This window comes from Galleria mellonella, unplaced genomic scaffold, assembly GCF_026898425.1.
Source record: "Galleria mellonella isolate WM207_F2 unplaced genomic scaffold, CSIRO_AGI_GalMel_v1 utg87, whole genome shotgun sequence".
Lineage (NCBI taxonomy): Eukaryota > Metazoa > Arthropoda > Insecta > Lepidoptera > Pyralidae > Galleria > Galleria mellonella.
Genome location: NW_026442166.1, coordinates 662,603 through 676,349, shown reverse-complemented (window position 1 = coordinate 676,349; position 13,747 = coordinate 662,603). Strand labels below are relative to the sequence as shown.

At 32.6% G+C, this 13,747-nt stretch overlaps 2 protein-coding genes across 2 annotated transcripts; one reads left to right on the top strand and one right to left on the bottom strand.

The window, feature by feature from the left end:
* The first annotated feature begins 36 nt into the window (after positions 1-36).
* LOC113509414 (pre-mRNA-splicing factor 38) lies at positions 37-1,459 on the top strand. The gene is made up of 2 exons (XM_026892755.3): positions 37-737; positions 1,196-1,459. The coding sequence occupies exons 1-2, from the start codon at positions 76-78 to the stop codon at positions 1,422-1,424; spliced, it is 891 nt and encodes a 296-aa protein (XP_026748556.2). The 5' UTR covers positions 37-75; the 3' UTR covers positions 1,425-1,459.
* Positions 1,460-2,585: 1,126 nt separating this feature from the next.
* Positions 2,586-13,537, bottom strand: LOC113509388 (protein SAND). Its single transcript, XM_052902094.1, has 7 exons — positions 13,170-13,537; positions 12,549-12,712; positions 11,602-11,802; positions 10,676-10,836; positions 9,530-9,788; positions 8,289-8,763; positions 2,586-7,296 (listed from the first exon to the last, which is right to left on the bottom strand). The coding sequence occupies exons 1-7, from the start codon at positions 13,449-13,451 to the stop codon at positions 7,156-7,158; spliced, it is 1,683 nt and encodes a 560-aa protein (XP_052758054.1). The 5' UTR covers positions 13,452-13,537; the 3' UTR covers positions 2,586-7,155.
* Positions 13,538-13,747: the final 210 nt, after the last annotated feature.

The following is a 13,747-nucleotide window of genomic DNA, read 5'->3' as shown; positions in this document are numbered from 1 at the left end:
TAAACATACATATAAAAAAAAGTATTTGTCAGATTTTGACAGTTTGTCGCTTCTGTAGTTTTTTAGAAAACGAAAATGGCTAATCGCACTGTAAAAGACGCGAAATCTATTCGTGGTACAAATCCTCAATATTTAATTGAAAAGATTATTAGATCTCGTATATACGATTGTAAATACTGGAAAGAAGAATGTTTTGCATTAACAGCAGAGTTACTTGTCGACAAAGCTATGGAATTGCGATACGTAGGAGGCGTGCATGGTGGTTTTATTTACCCTACACCTTTTCTGTGTCTTGTATTAAAAATGCTACAAATACAACCTGAAAAAGATATTGTGGTAGAGTTTATCAAAAATGAAGAATTTAAGTATGTTCGCGCGCTTGGGGCTTTTTATATGAGACTCACTGGATCTTCGGTGGATTGTTACAAATATCTGGAGCCTTTATACAATGATAATAGGAAATTAAGGCGGCAAAACCGAGAGGGTCAGTATGATATTGTGCATATGGACGAGTTTATCGATGAATTACTCCGGGAAGAAAGATTGTGCGACGTCATTTTGCCGAGAATTCAGAAACGATATGTACTTGAAGAAAATAATGAGTTGGAACCAAAAGTGTCAGCTTTAGATGACGATTTAGATGAAGACATTCCTTCTGATGAAGATAATGCTGAACCTGATATGAAAGAAAACAAAAGAGATAAAGATCGAAGAGATAGGGACAGAAGAAGAGAAAGGTCTGTTATCATGTTACTTATTACTTTACCAGCCCATAACATTTATATTAGACATAGTCTATACAGGAACTAGTACCATACTATTATATTATTAGTTTTTCTTCTCTTGCATTGATACATTGTAAGTTGTTCCCTTAGTCATATCTTATATATCTCTTGCAATATCCTGGGAATGAAAAGAATTAATGGCATCTTGTATTCATACTCTATTAAGATGTGTAAAATACTTTTTTATTATAATGAAGTTATTTTATCAATACAATTTGTGTGATTAGTAATTTTTTTATTATATCTTTAGGAATTTACATAAACTTGTTATTAACTCTGATGAGATGTTATAATAACTAGAAATGTGATATTGTACAACTTTGTTGAAAAGTGAAGCATCTGTAATCAATATATGTGGAAATTTAGGAAACTTGCTTTTGCTTTCTTTTAAAAGTTTTTTTTTGTTATAGATCCAGAGATCGTGACAGAAGGGATAAAGATAGGAAGAGAGAACGCTCAAGAAGCAGAGAACGTGAACGAAGAAGAGAAAGAGAGAGAGAACGGGAAAAAGAGAGAGAGCGTGAGAAAGAAAGGGACAGAGAAAGGAGAGAGCAACGTGACAGAGAGAGGGAAAAAGAGAGAAGAGATAGAGACAGGCATGAATTTGATAGAAGGAGAGAGAGAGGCGGTAGATATTAACTAGGTATAGGACTTAAATAAACATTTTAAACCAGTTTTTCAGCTATAATTTTTACCCCTATTTATATTATTCTGGTTAATTTAGATCTATCGTCTACTGTTGTATAATTATGATAATAATTGATGTTAATAGCACTCATCTGCATATTTGGAATCATTTTGGGGCAGGGGGGGCATGGCTCCTTAAAAGGCTCATTTGTATTCTTAATTAGACATGTTTGCTTACAGCTAAAAGCTCCACTATTAATCCTTGGGTGGGCACTAGCACTGGTTAGAAGGAAAAGAATTAACCATGATGGTTTCCAGGGGTAACTGCATGGAGGTTGACCTGATAGGGTATATTTCTAGCAATGGGGCTGTTAAATCCCATTATTAATAATATCTTCCCCCTGGCAGGTAATTTTTTTTCTAAATGGAAGGTAATGAAATGGTAACAGTTCCGCACTAACTGTTTACGCTGGTGGGGCGCCAGTAGTATATGAGAATAAAAAGGCAGGTAAATACATCTGTAATTCAGCACGATGGTTTCCAGGTTGGGGTATCACGTGTAGGTCGACTTGACAGGGTATCTTAATTGAGACTGGTAGTCCGCATTACTAATGATCCCTTCTCCCCCAGAGCAGGGCAATCAGTTCTCTTATAAAGTCAGAATGATGATTTCCAGGGGAGGTCGACTTGACAGGATATATTATTAGTAATGGGACTAATATGGACGGATGAAAAAAGAATTACGAAAGAGATTTATCTAGCAAGAATAAATGTAGATGTCGGTAGAGGCCGCCTTAGACGGGCATATGTCGTCCAAATAGGCGACGTGCTGAAGAAGGGCCAAATTAAAAGTACCCGTAACCGGCGAGCGTATATGAAAAGATTGATGAATGTGGAAGAAGCGAAACATGTTTGTTTAAATCAAAACAATTAGCGTTCCATTGTTTATGCCTACCTTAATGGGAGACAGGCGTGACAGATATGTATGTTTAGGACTAATAGTATCCATTACTTCCCTTTGGCTCATATTTACGCTGTAGTGGGGCTTAAAATAACATACGTGCGGTGCCCTAGTCATAGTTTCATGTTGAAATTCACTTCTCTGTACTTGAGGTTGTACAAAAAATTAACTATATTAAAGGGATAAGGCAGTTGTAAATAAATATATGCAGCTCTTCGGAACAACAATTTAATAAAAATAATATATTGTAATTTATTTACATAGAACAAGGTATTTTTATTTTCATTAACAATTTATAGCAATACTGAACAGATTGTGAGCAAATTTACAATAATGTTATTTTATCTAAGCATAAACTACAGTCGGCTATTAAGACCGGTTTGAAAACGTATGAATATTTTTAGCGGCTCTATGGTTCCTCACTTACAAACATATGAAACAAAATTATTTATGCAAAATCCTCAGAAATTGGCGCATAACTATTTATCGTTTTAGAGAAGGTGCAAATGTATCGGTGAATACCAGTCTCTGTTATTGGACATACAAGAAGAAAAGGATGTCGATGTCTTGTAGGATCGCGTGTACAGCAGTGTACACGTATCTATCGATTAGGCATGGCAATTATTTCTATTTTATATAGATTCGTTTGCGATTTGTCTAGAGAGACCGGTGTGTATAAATATACATAGCTATCTTCAGGCTCAGATATATAGAATCGACACATAGAACTGACTTTCAGAGTCAGATTTTTAAGGGTCTTAGAAATTTCATAGTTCAATGGGATCTTTTCCCATTAATTAATTTGTACGTTTAGCAACTAATTAGGTATTATTGCCAATAAATAATTATACAAATTTATATTCAGAGACTAAAACAAAAGCCAAGGACGGCTTGATATACCTAAATCTAACCTATAACAAAATACATAGTTGTACATACGATCTTTCACTGAAATTAATAAAATTAATATTGATCATGTATATATATTTAATAGGTAGATACATAACTTGAGTGCTAACGATTCGCAGGCAAGCGAGCATTTTGTATGAAAATAATCAGTAATGGTTGATAGATGTAATGGAAATAATGATGAATGAATGATTTATTGTTTCTTTATACGAAATGTAAAATTAACAAATTAAGCTACAATGAAATATATGTGACCGGTGTTGTGGAGACTGGTGCTTGTAATATCGTCATAGTCGTGGAATACTGACGGATCTGACGAATATTACATACAAAGTTCCGTCAGTATTCTACGACTATGACGATATGTCAGGGCTGTTCAAACTAGGGCCAATAAAAATTCGTTGGGGGACCGCTAAATATTTGTAAGAACAAAATGCAGCTATAATATATAATTTTTTCATTAACTTATGTTTTTCTATTTTGTCAATATCAATATTCATAGTAGCTAGAAAAAATTTGGCGAGCCACATCAATTCAAGCCACAGGCCGCATGTGGCCCGTGGGCCATGGTATGGACAGCTCTGTAATACGTAATGATAAACTGTTCTTAAAATATGTATATATAATCATTACCATTTAGTATTTATGATATTAACTACATAGTCCAATATCAGGTACAGAGTAATTACACTAAAATTTTATCAATTTTTACTAAATAACATTAACATATTTATCTAAAGCCTGGCCAGAAATATAAAACTGTATTGATGGTGTCGCAATTGACAGGCAAGTGTTAAATCTATCTATTTATAGATATGTCTATACTACTGCATGAAATAAAGTGTATGTGATAGCGTAATCGTATCTACAAGTAGGCTAGCGCCATATTCAATATCATCGGTAGCGTATTTTCGGTAACTGGATAGCGGCGTTATGTCGACGTTTTAAAGAAATTTGGCCGAGATTAGTAAATTGTATGCAATTTAATGTATCGGTGTTCGTTGTCGAAGATACACGATTGAAGCGCTATGGCTACATAGATTAGTTTTTACTATCGCATGTATGTAAAATAACGAGAGAGTGACATCTGACGTCTTGGTCTTTCTTATGTAAGAAGTAACGAAAACGTATCTATCTATATCTGCCGGTAGATTCTGATGGAAGACATTCGTTGGTGTCTGAGAGTCATCATCATTGGCGATAATAAACCTCAGAGCCTTACTCCGGTCTACATTTGAATGTTGCTAGTAAAAGAAATGTTTTCAAAGGATCCGTAACTTAGGGAGAAGTTTTATTTTTCTGGTTCGGCTTAATATCTCACAGTAATATTAAATATTTGCATTTCATAAGTTTATATCGACTTAAAATTATTACATAAAATGAGTGAGCCACAGAGATCGAAACGAATAAAAAAAATATTATGTAATTGTACAAACTTCAGAGAACATAAAAAAAATTGTTCCAGAAAAGAAAGTTTCAATTTTAACAGGGGAATACATAGTTTTGATTTAAAAATGAATAATCTAAATCGTTCAGAATGAACAAACTATCACGTAAAATACAAAAAATACAGGTGAATTGAGAATTTCCTCCTATTTCAAGTTAATTAGGTAGGTACTTTTAATTGATAAATGTCAATGTCAAAATGGTATCACCAAACAATTTTTTTTATAACACAGGGGCAAACGACTATGAGGCTCATCTGATATTAAGTGATTACTGCCGCCCATGATCACTCGCAAAACCAGTGACATTGCAGGTGTGCTGCCGGCCATTTAAAAAGGAAAATGCTCTTTTCTTAAAGGTTTTAATGTCGTATCGGTTTGGAAATGCTGCTGTTGGAAGTGGATTTCGAAGAGTGGTTGTGCGTGGAAGAAAGTGCCTTGAAAAACGTACAGTGGAGGACCGTCACTCATCCAGACGGTTGGAATGGAACTTTAGTGTGTGGCGGTTGTATGGTGGTGAAAATTAGCAGCAGGTATCGATCCGAACAATTCTAAAAATATAGTATATGTGTATATTTCCATATATATATATATATATATATATATATATATATATATATATATATATATATATATATATATATATTTGTAATTGGCTATAAATATAAAGACAAAGCCAGTATAAAAAAAAAGAAAATTCACATATCCCAATTGACTTAAAATAGGATATTTTCATTTCAATAGTACTTTTCCTTTTAGGAATAGGAACTTTAATAATGAGGTTTTAAGGTTTAAATATTGAGAGTCCTGCCACAGTCTATACCAATGCAATTGTGATTAACTTTCTTTACAATTTTCATAAATGTTGATTGTAATGTAACATTATAAAAATGATTCAAACTTGTTTATAAATACAAAGACTCATAAGTTGAAAATTATCCACATAATTATTTATTTGTATTATTGTTTAAACAATACAGCTAGAAAAAAACCGTTTTTCCAATTAGCATCTTGGCTGAAGTAATGAAATGAAAAACTAACTAGTATATTACAATTATACACTTGCAATTATATATATATTTACAACATGAATAACACATCCCACATTGTAGACAAGTGAAATAAATTTATATTTCTAAAATATTCTACAGCATTGGCGAAGTAAATTAATCTTTATTGCTTTCCAGTTAAGACTTTCTAAGATGCATAAAAAATAAGACAGCATGTCTCGTATTTAATCCATTAAACAACCTTTCAGTTATAATAGCAACTTTTCAGAGATTATATATTTTACTATGTAAACACTAATTGATAAAGTAAAATAAAATAATAGTCTTAAACTTGAATTAGATTCAGACGGCGCCACAAATTACAATGACAATAAGTTGTCTAGAAAAAATCGCAATCGCAATGTGCTGATGATGTTTTTGTATAAATACGGGAAAAACAAATTAGGTACTTGTTTTTTTTTTTTTATATCTACTATTTTGTATTTTGGATATGTTAAGAGACAGCAATGAAAGCTGAAGTTGTTTACAAGATGTTCGTTGTTTGTAGTATATAATTGGGTATATTTGATTTAAAATCAGTTTATTTCACTTTTAACTCATTCATTAAATCATAGTGCCATGTATTCTTATCTCTGATGTAAAATGTAACATGCATTTCAAATACCATTGTAAAATTATATTTGTTGTAAAATTTTGACGTAAATATTTCATTTTATTATCAAATATGGGATGTTAACGGTTTATTTAGAATAGTAAAATATATAATTTCAGCTGAAGGTATCGTCAATAATAAACGCTAGTAATTATAAAGTTAAAAACAAGCTAGATCATTCTAGAAGCTTACACCCACGAAGGCCATCATAAAAACACGATTTTAATATATACAAACAATTATATTGCTTACTTACATCATATACATTTAAATGGAGAATCAACTTTTATTGACGCGAAGTTTTTTTCATACTGAGCATCTAGCTATTCAAATATGAATAAATAAAATGATAGTTTGCATGATGAAAGTGTCTAATTATAAGATTAACACAATTTTAAAAGCACGCTAGTTTTAAAAAAAGTTCCTTTTTTTTATTTGGAGGATATATATTTCAATTTACGATCGGAACTTAACTCTACGTAATGCTAATAATGCGAGCAGCATGTGGTCGAATCCATTTCGAAACGTCACCAATAAAATCAGGTAAGTAGGTACTATTTACCTGTACTCGCATCGCGTTATCCCGATCGTGAATTCAAATATTACACATATTTACTTAACAATTGCGAAAGTTTAAAATTAACCAGGGATATATACTGTATCTGACGTTATGATATCTCTGTCTAAATGTTATTACCTAAGCTCACTGCTCATTTCGGTTGTAGGTCTTCATAATGCCAGCTAATGACGGCACTAACGACTTTGGCTAGAAGGTGGGCGCGTTCATTATGAAGATCCGATGTTCCTCTTTCTTTATCCATTGTATTAGTCGGTCTACCGCTCTGATGGCTTGATCCTTCTCCATTAAGGGGTCGAATGTTACGTATAATTCGAAACCATTCGTCACCTACAATATAAATTATTTTTTATGTAAAATAAACTGATCGCCTACTTGGTGGAAAGTAGTAACTATCATAGAGGGGGAAGGGATTGTGAGTAATGGGGACTAAAGTCCCATTGCTAGGTATTGCTACCCTGTTAAGTCGACTTCCTCACGATTCTCTTGGAAACTACAGTGCTTAACTCTAACTCTAGGTGAATTCATCATAATGGGTTACCGATCTATTTTTTTATTCTCACCTATCATCCGCCACTGATACGCCAGCGTATACCGTTAGCGATTCGATTAGCATTCCATTATCACCCATTAAAAAAATTGTCGTTTATAGACATGAATGACAGTATGATGCATTGTAATAAATAATTAAAATTATTCAAAGAAAAATTTAAAAAATAATTTAAAAAACTAAACTAATGAACCAATTTTGATACAAATTCTATGAGGCCAATCTGTAAGTATTAGTAATGTCTTTTCAGATAAAAAAAAAGAATATTCCAAATCGATGGCTTTAACAACTGATGGCGTTATGAGGGAACAAACCTAAAAAAATACATAACTGAATTGGAAGCCTCCTTCTTTTTGGAGTTGGTTGAAAATTATAACTAAAAAAGTATCTATATATGGGAGATATTTAAGAAAAAATAATGAGGGGTATTAATAAGACCATAGGTACCAAAACAATGATTTTTAGAAACGTCATATGGCCTGTAAATGTGTTTCAGGATCATGCAAACAACTTTACCAAATTGGATATGGTTATTACAGTTGTCTCCCTGAAGATCAAACTTAAAAACTGATATATGTTTTATCTTAATACGCAATCTAGAAGTGGTATGTTTTATTCGAAAATAAAAGAGAATATTAGATTAGTAAATGCATTGCAAGGAGACTGAATGCAGGTGGCACAGGACCATTCCTTATGGCAGTCTATGACTTATGTCCAGCAGTGGACGGATAATGGCTGAAATGATGATTAAATTAGTAACAATTAAACTTACCCAAGCAATAACGGTATCATGTGAATTGGATCTAAAAATTAGTTTAGCCGGTATCGAAGTGCAATGTATTTGACTGCAAAACTTCCTATAATTCCGTACGTAATCTATGTCCGATAATTTTTCTATTTTCTTCACAGTAATATCACCACCTTCTTTGTGTCTTGTCCTGTAATCTTGCAATCGGTCCAGACTTATAGGATCTGAAGTAAACAACTGAGCGGTTGACTTGGATTTGTACATAAAATGTCTTATTTCCGGTATGCCGATATGTTTTAAAGGATTTGTAGTAGGTAATTCTTCGTTTCTATTGAGAGCGTCGTTTATGGCGACCAAGCAGTTTGACCGTCTTAGTTTTTCGGCTATTGTGTGTTTGGCTTGTGATAGTGGGAAGAATGCGTCGCGTTGCACCGTTAGTAGTAGCAGGCACGCCTGGCAGTCCTCCGATATGTAAGATACATGACCGTGTAAGAAGCCTCTGTAATTAATATAATGACAGGCTTTTTAATGGCCAATAATTTTAAACATTTAAATAAATACACATAATATTAACACTAACCTAAAAGAGTGACTGTCGAATTTCTTACAGGTTCTTCTCAGCAGATTTACCACCAGACAGAACACCTTTTTGAAGCTTGCATTTATAAAAAATGACGATACAAAAGTGCTTATAAACAAGTCTATTTGAATAAAGATGAATTTGATTTTGACATAGCGTCATCTAGCCTCGAAAGAGCTTACTTTATAGATAGACAATGGATAGTGGTGGGTGGGTAGACAACCGGTAGGTACTTTATACTTTTCGTTAGATACCCGTCTCGAAGTGAACGACCAGTGCATTTAGCATAACAATTACTTTGTCTGTCTGTTTACGCATTCTATCATCCAATATATAACAATTATTAAATTTTTTTTTTTTTATTTCTATAACATTTTTCAATTCATCATCATCATATCAGTCTTTAACTGTCCACTGCCGGGATGGGTAGCAGTGTTCCTACTGATACATCACAAAGTCAGTGCGCCAGTGTCGCCTGCCAATCGTGGCAACTACTGGCAAAACCTCCCAATAGGGGGAGACCTATGTTTAATAGTGAACAGATAATGGCCAATATGATAATGATGTTATTATTGTTTAATTTAGAGAGTGCTTCTGTGATAATTTCAATAAAATTTGGTTACCTTTTTTTGAAGTTTTTTTTTAAACCAGCTATAAATATATATATGAGTAGTCATCAACTTACGTAGCATCAAATTTGGGCAAGCATATTGGCGTCCAACTTTCAGCAGTTTTAAAGGACTCCGAACTGCGAACCAAGTTGAACAAGAGATGTATGTCCGATGGGTGCAATGTATATTTCTTCATTCTAACTAGAGTAATTAGTTGATTGCCAGCAATCATTATGGCAAACACCAGATCTCTTATCTTATTGCATGCTGAAATTATTGCGTTTGTTATATTCTCTCTTGCTTTTTCTGGTAATGGTAAACATCTCACGGCCCCTGAAAAAAAAATCCTCATAAAATATTACTACCAACAAAACCTTAATTGTATTTAATTTAAATAATAACCAGTCTTTAACTGTAGCTATGCCTATGACTATGTTGTCTGGAAGAGATTGCTTTGATAAAGATGCCTTTTGTATAATTTTTCATTAATATTTACTGTACTTGGTGCAATAAGGTGTAAAATAAATCAATATGCCCACGTGACTAGAATAAAATGAATAAAAACTAAACTACTCAAACGATTTTAGTAAAATTTCTATGGAATAAATCTCAAAGTATATTTGTATAGATAAAAAAAATAATTTTCCAAACCTATTAATAAATGACAAAGTTCTGAGGTAACAAAGATAAAAAGACCCTCCTCTTTTTTAAGTCAGTTAATAATCAGTTCCAAAAACAAAAAGTCTACAAAACAATTATATGAAATAACTAGTTATGATCCGCGACTTTGTCTATGGGATCAGGGTATGTTTCCTGACCGTCATAAAAAGTATACTATAGCTTTCTTAACCACGTATAGTATGTGTATACCAAATTTCGACCATTTGGCCAAATTTCGACCCGGCATAGAATCGGTCACCCATTCCTTTCCCATGGGTGTGTAGGAGGTGACTAAGGGAGGGTGAGCGATTGGCAGCAACGTCCCTCTTCAAACAACTCTAAAGTCTAACTATGGTTGCTAATTTACCTGCCAAACGTGGTAAGTACTAGCAAAACTCTCCCAAAGTTCCTCTCTCTTCTCCAACATAAGTTTCCCCATGTTCAGCGGTGGACAGTTAAAGGCTGATATGATGGTAGCAAGTTTCATAACGATTGGTTAAGCTGTTAAGGTCTTATCAAGTAATAAATAAAGTAAGGATTGTTTTTTATAAATACTGCACCTAATAAAAATGCAGGGTCCTTCTCCATAAATACCAATAAGTTGTCAATCAATCTCTCGACGCCTGACAACAATCTTCGCAAGTCATAGTTCCTCCTTTGTTCAAATATTCTATTTAACTGGGTCAGTGTCAACATTGATACTACTTGGTTGAATGCATATCTGTAACATAAGTGTTTGTAAATAAGTCTGTATCAGTATAAAGAAAACAAAGCAAAATCCCCTTTAGCCTTTTATCTATAAAGTACAATTTATGAAATAGTTCTCAATTAATCTAATAGGCTGACAACCTAGGTTGACCTGAGGCACAGATTTTATGTAGTCTAATAGGAATAAGATGAGACAAATTATTATGAAAGTACACAATGTTAAAATTGTGTACAGATAGATGCTAAAGGCTATCAGTTTTATTTGAGTGAATCACTTAAGTGATACCACTGCACATAACAATCACAGTTTTCCCTAGATTGTGTAATTATTTTAGATTTGTAAACAAAACGTGTAATAAACAACAAAAAAAAAAAAAAAAAAACATTTAACCTATTTTTATAGAACCTAAAGTCAATAAAAAAAAAATTACTGTGACTAAATGGCTTAGTATACATATATCGAATTTTTCCACTGATGTATTTGTTGCCTTCTTACTCCATTCACTATACACGTTAGTTCTTAGAATAGAAACAGTACATTATATTTTATGAGATAAAAATGGAATAGTAAAAGATTACTATTACTCAGCCAACTTGTGATAACACAGACCTTATCTGTAGTAAGGAGATCTCATTCCTATCTTGACAAATTAACTGGGAATTAACACACAATGAAGGAGGACACATGGAGGTTGATCTGACAGGGTATATTTTGCTAGCAATATGACCCTTCATCCAAATTAAATTATTGGATATGCATTAATTATATACTACTCACGTTAATTGTAAAACCAACTGTGTTTCACTCTCATTAGACTTTGACACGGCAACCAGTATTAAAGGTCCCTTGACTAGGAATACTGCTTTGCAGTCTTTAGTATTGATAGATCTCAATATATCTTGGTTTTGTTCTTCTATAAAACTGACCAGTGCTTGAATTACTCCACATAGTCCTGCTAGTTTGTCCTCATTTCCATATCTAGAAGTAATTTTTAAATATTTTTATAAAAGTGTAATAGATAATATTGCTGTAAAAAATGTAAGTTATTTTTTTTTATATTGCAAAAGTGGCAAACAATCATTTGTGCTTCAGAGTATGTTACCCTTGTTTATTGTTTTACAAGGATAGTTAATTTTTTTTAAGATTTCTTGCATTTTTATTAATACAAATACATGTAGCAACCAAAATGTTATACAAAATGTATTATGGTAGAAATAAAAGCAAAAGGAATCATATGTAAACAGGTTCTAAGTGTTTAACATGGCAATTGTTGCCGTTGATAGTGAATTCATCTTCACACACTCAATCCTAAATTGTCACATAATATATGGTTTCATAGGAATTTTCTCTTACAAACATTGAGGCTGTAGAATGAGCTCCCTGTTAAAGTTTTCCATATAAACTACAGTATGGGGGTTATTAAAAATGGGAATATTAAGATTTTATTAGGATCGCCGTTGTGCATATGACACTTCTAGTGTTGCAGGCGTCCATAAGCTACAGTTGAAATATTTGGTCCTTTTCTATTGCACTAATTCCTTAATTTTAAAACAGTGACAAAACCTTTTAATAATTCATTCAAATAGGTTTGTTGTTGTAAAATACATTTTAGTTTTTATGTATAAGGAGGTTATATTACAAAAAATGTAATGACTGATTTTTCTTACCCTTGTACTAAATATGCATTAAGTATAAAAATAATAAATCAATACAATTTAAATTACCTTGAATAAATAGGCTTTCCAGCAGAACTTAGTATGAATACATGTTTTTCCTTATTCACCAGCTCTGGTGATTGTAAATAATCATCTTTTTCATTGTCACAATCCTCATCAACACCATTCTGTTCTGTTAAGTTGGAATTGCTAGCTGATGCTGACATTGCCCCCTAAATGAAATAAATAATATATATTTATATTTTAGTCCACTTTCATAATAATGGAGCCAATAAGTGTAAAATAAAATAATAAAATGTTTACTATTCCATAACAATGTATTAATATCATTTCTGGACAGTTGTTTTCCTTATTATAGCTTCCTTATAGCAATCATAAAACTATTCAGGGAGGCAGTATTAGGTTTTAAGTTTCCTTTTTTTACAAAGTTGTGTGTTAAGATACAAGAGTCCACAACCAGGTTTGCTATCTAATGACAGCTTTTGTAACATCATAGTAAGTAGAAAAAAATGGCAAGTTTAAGTTTTAAATAGATTGAGGTACTCTTCAACTATCTCTACCTATAACTTTGGTAGAAATTGAGAACCCATAGATATAAACTAAGGATACTGCAATGCTGTCTACTACTTAAAATACGCATATTTAAAAAAATAAGGAATTCAAACTTACATCTTTACTTTGTAAGTCATCACTTGATTTTGTATTTTTCATTTGGGCATTTTCTTTAGAACTTTCGCCGATTTCACTTTGAATTTCACTTATAGTACTACCTTTTGCTGTTAAAGAACTGTCTCTATCCTGAAGACTAGAGCTCATCTCAGATGCAAACTCCTCAAATGAATCTGTAGGATTCAGGATACTTTCAGAACATGCGCCAGGCTCCAGAGTATCGGTTACGTTACTTTGCTCTGCAGTACAATTGTTAGTATTATCTTTGGACGTAGACGCCATTGTGATGAAATTTATGTAAATAAATAAACGATTTACAAAAATAAATACTTTTGTGAATCCGCATAGGTCTGGCTAAAATGTACAGTCAAAATGTCACTTGAATAATGACGGATATTTTTGGCAGTGACAACCAATTTACGTTTTGTGGCAGTTAACAACAATGTTGCTAGTATTATAAAACCTTTCAATTTTGACTTTGTTTTTGATATCAGTAAATCCTATTGTGAAATATTAATATGACAAGGTTGAAATTACGAGTATAACATTTTTTCTTTTAAGTAGATACAATGAAATTA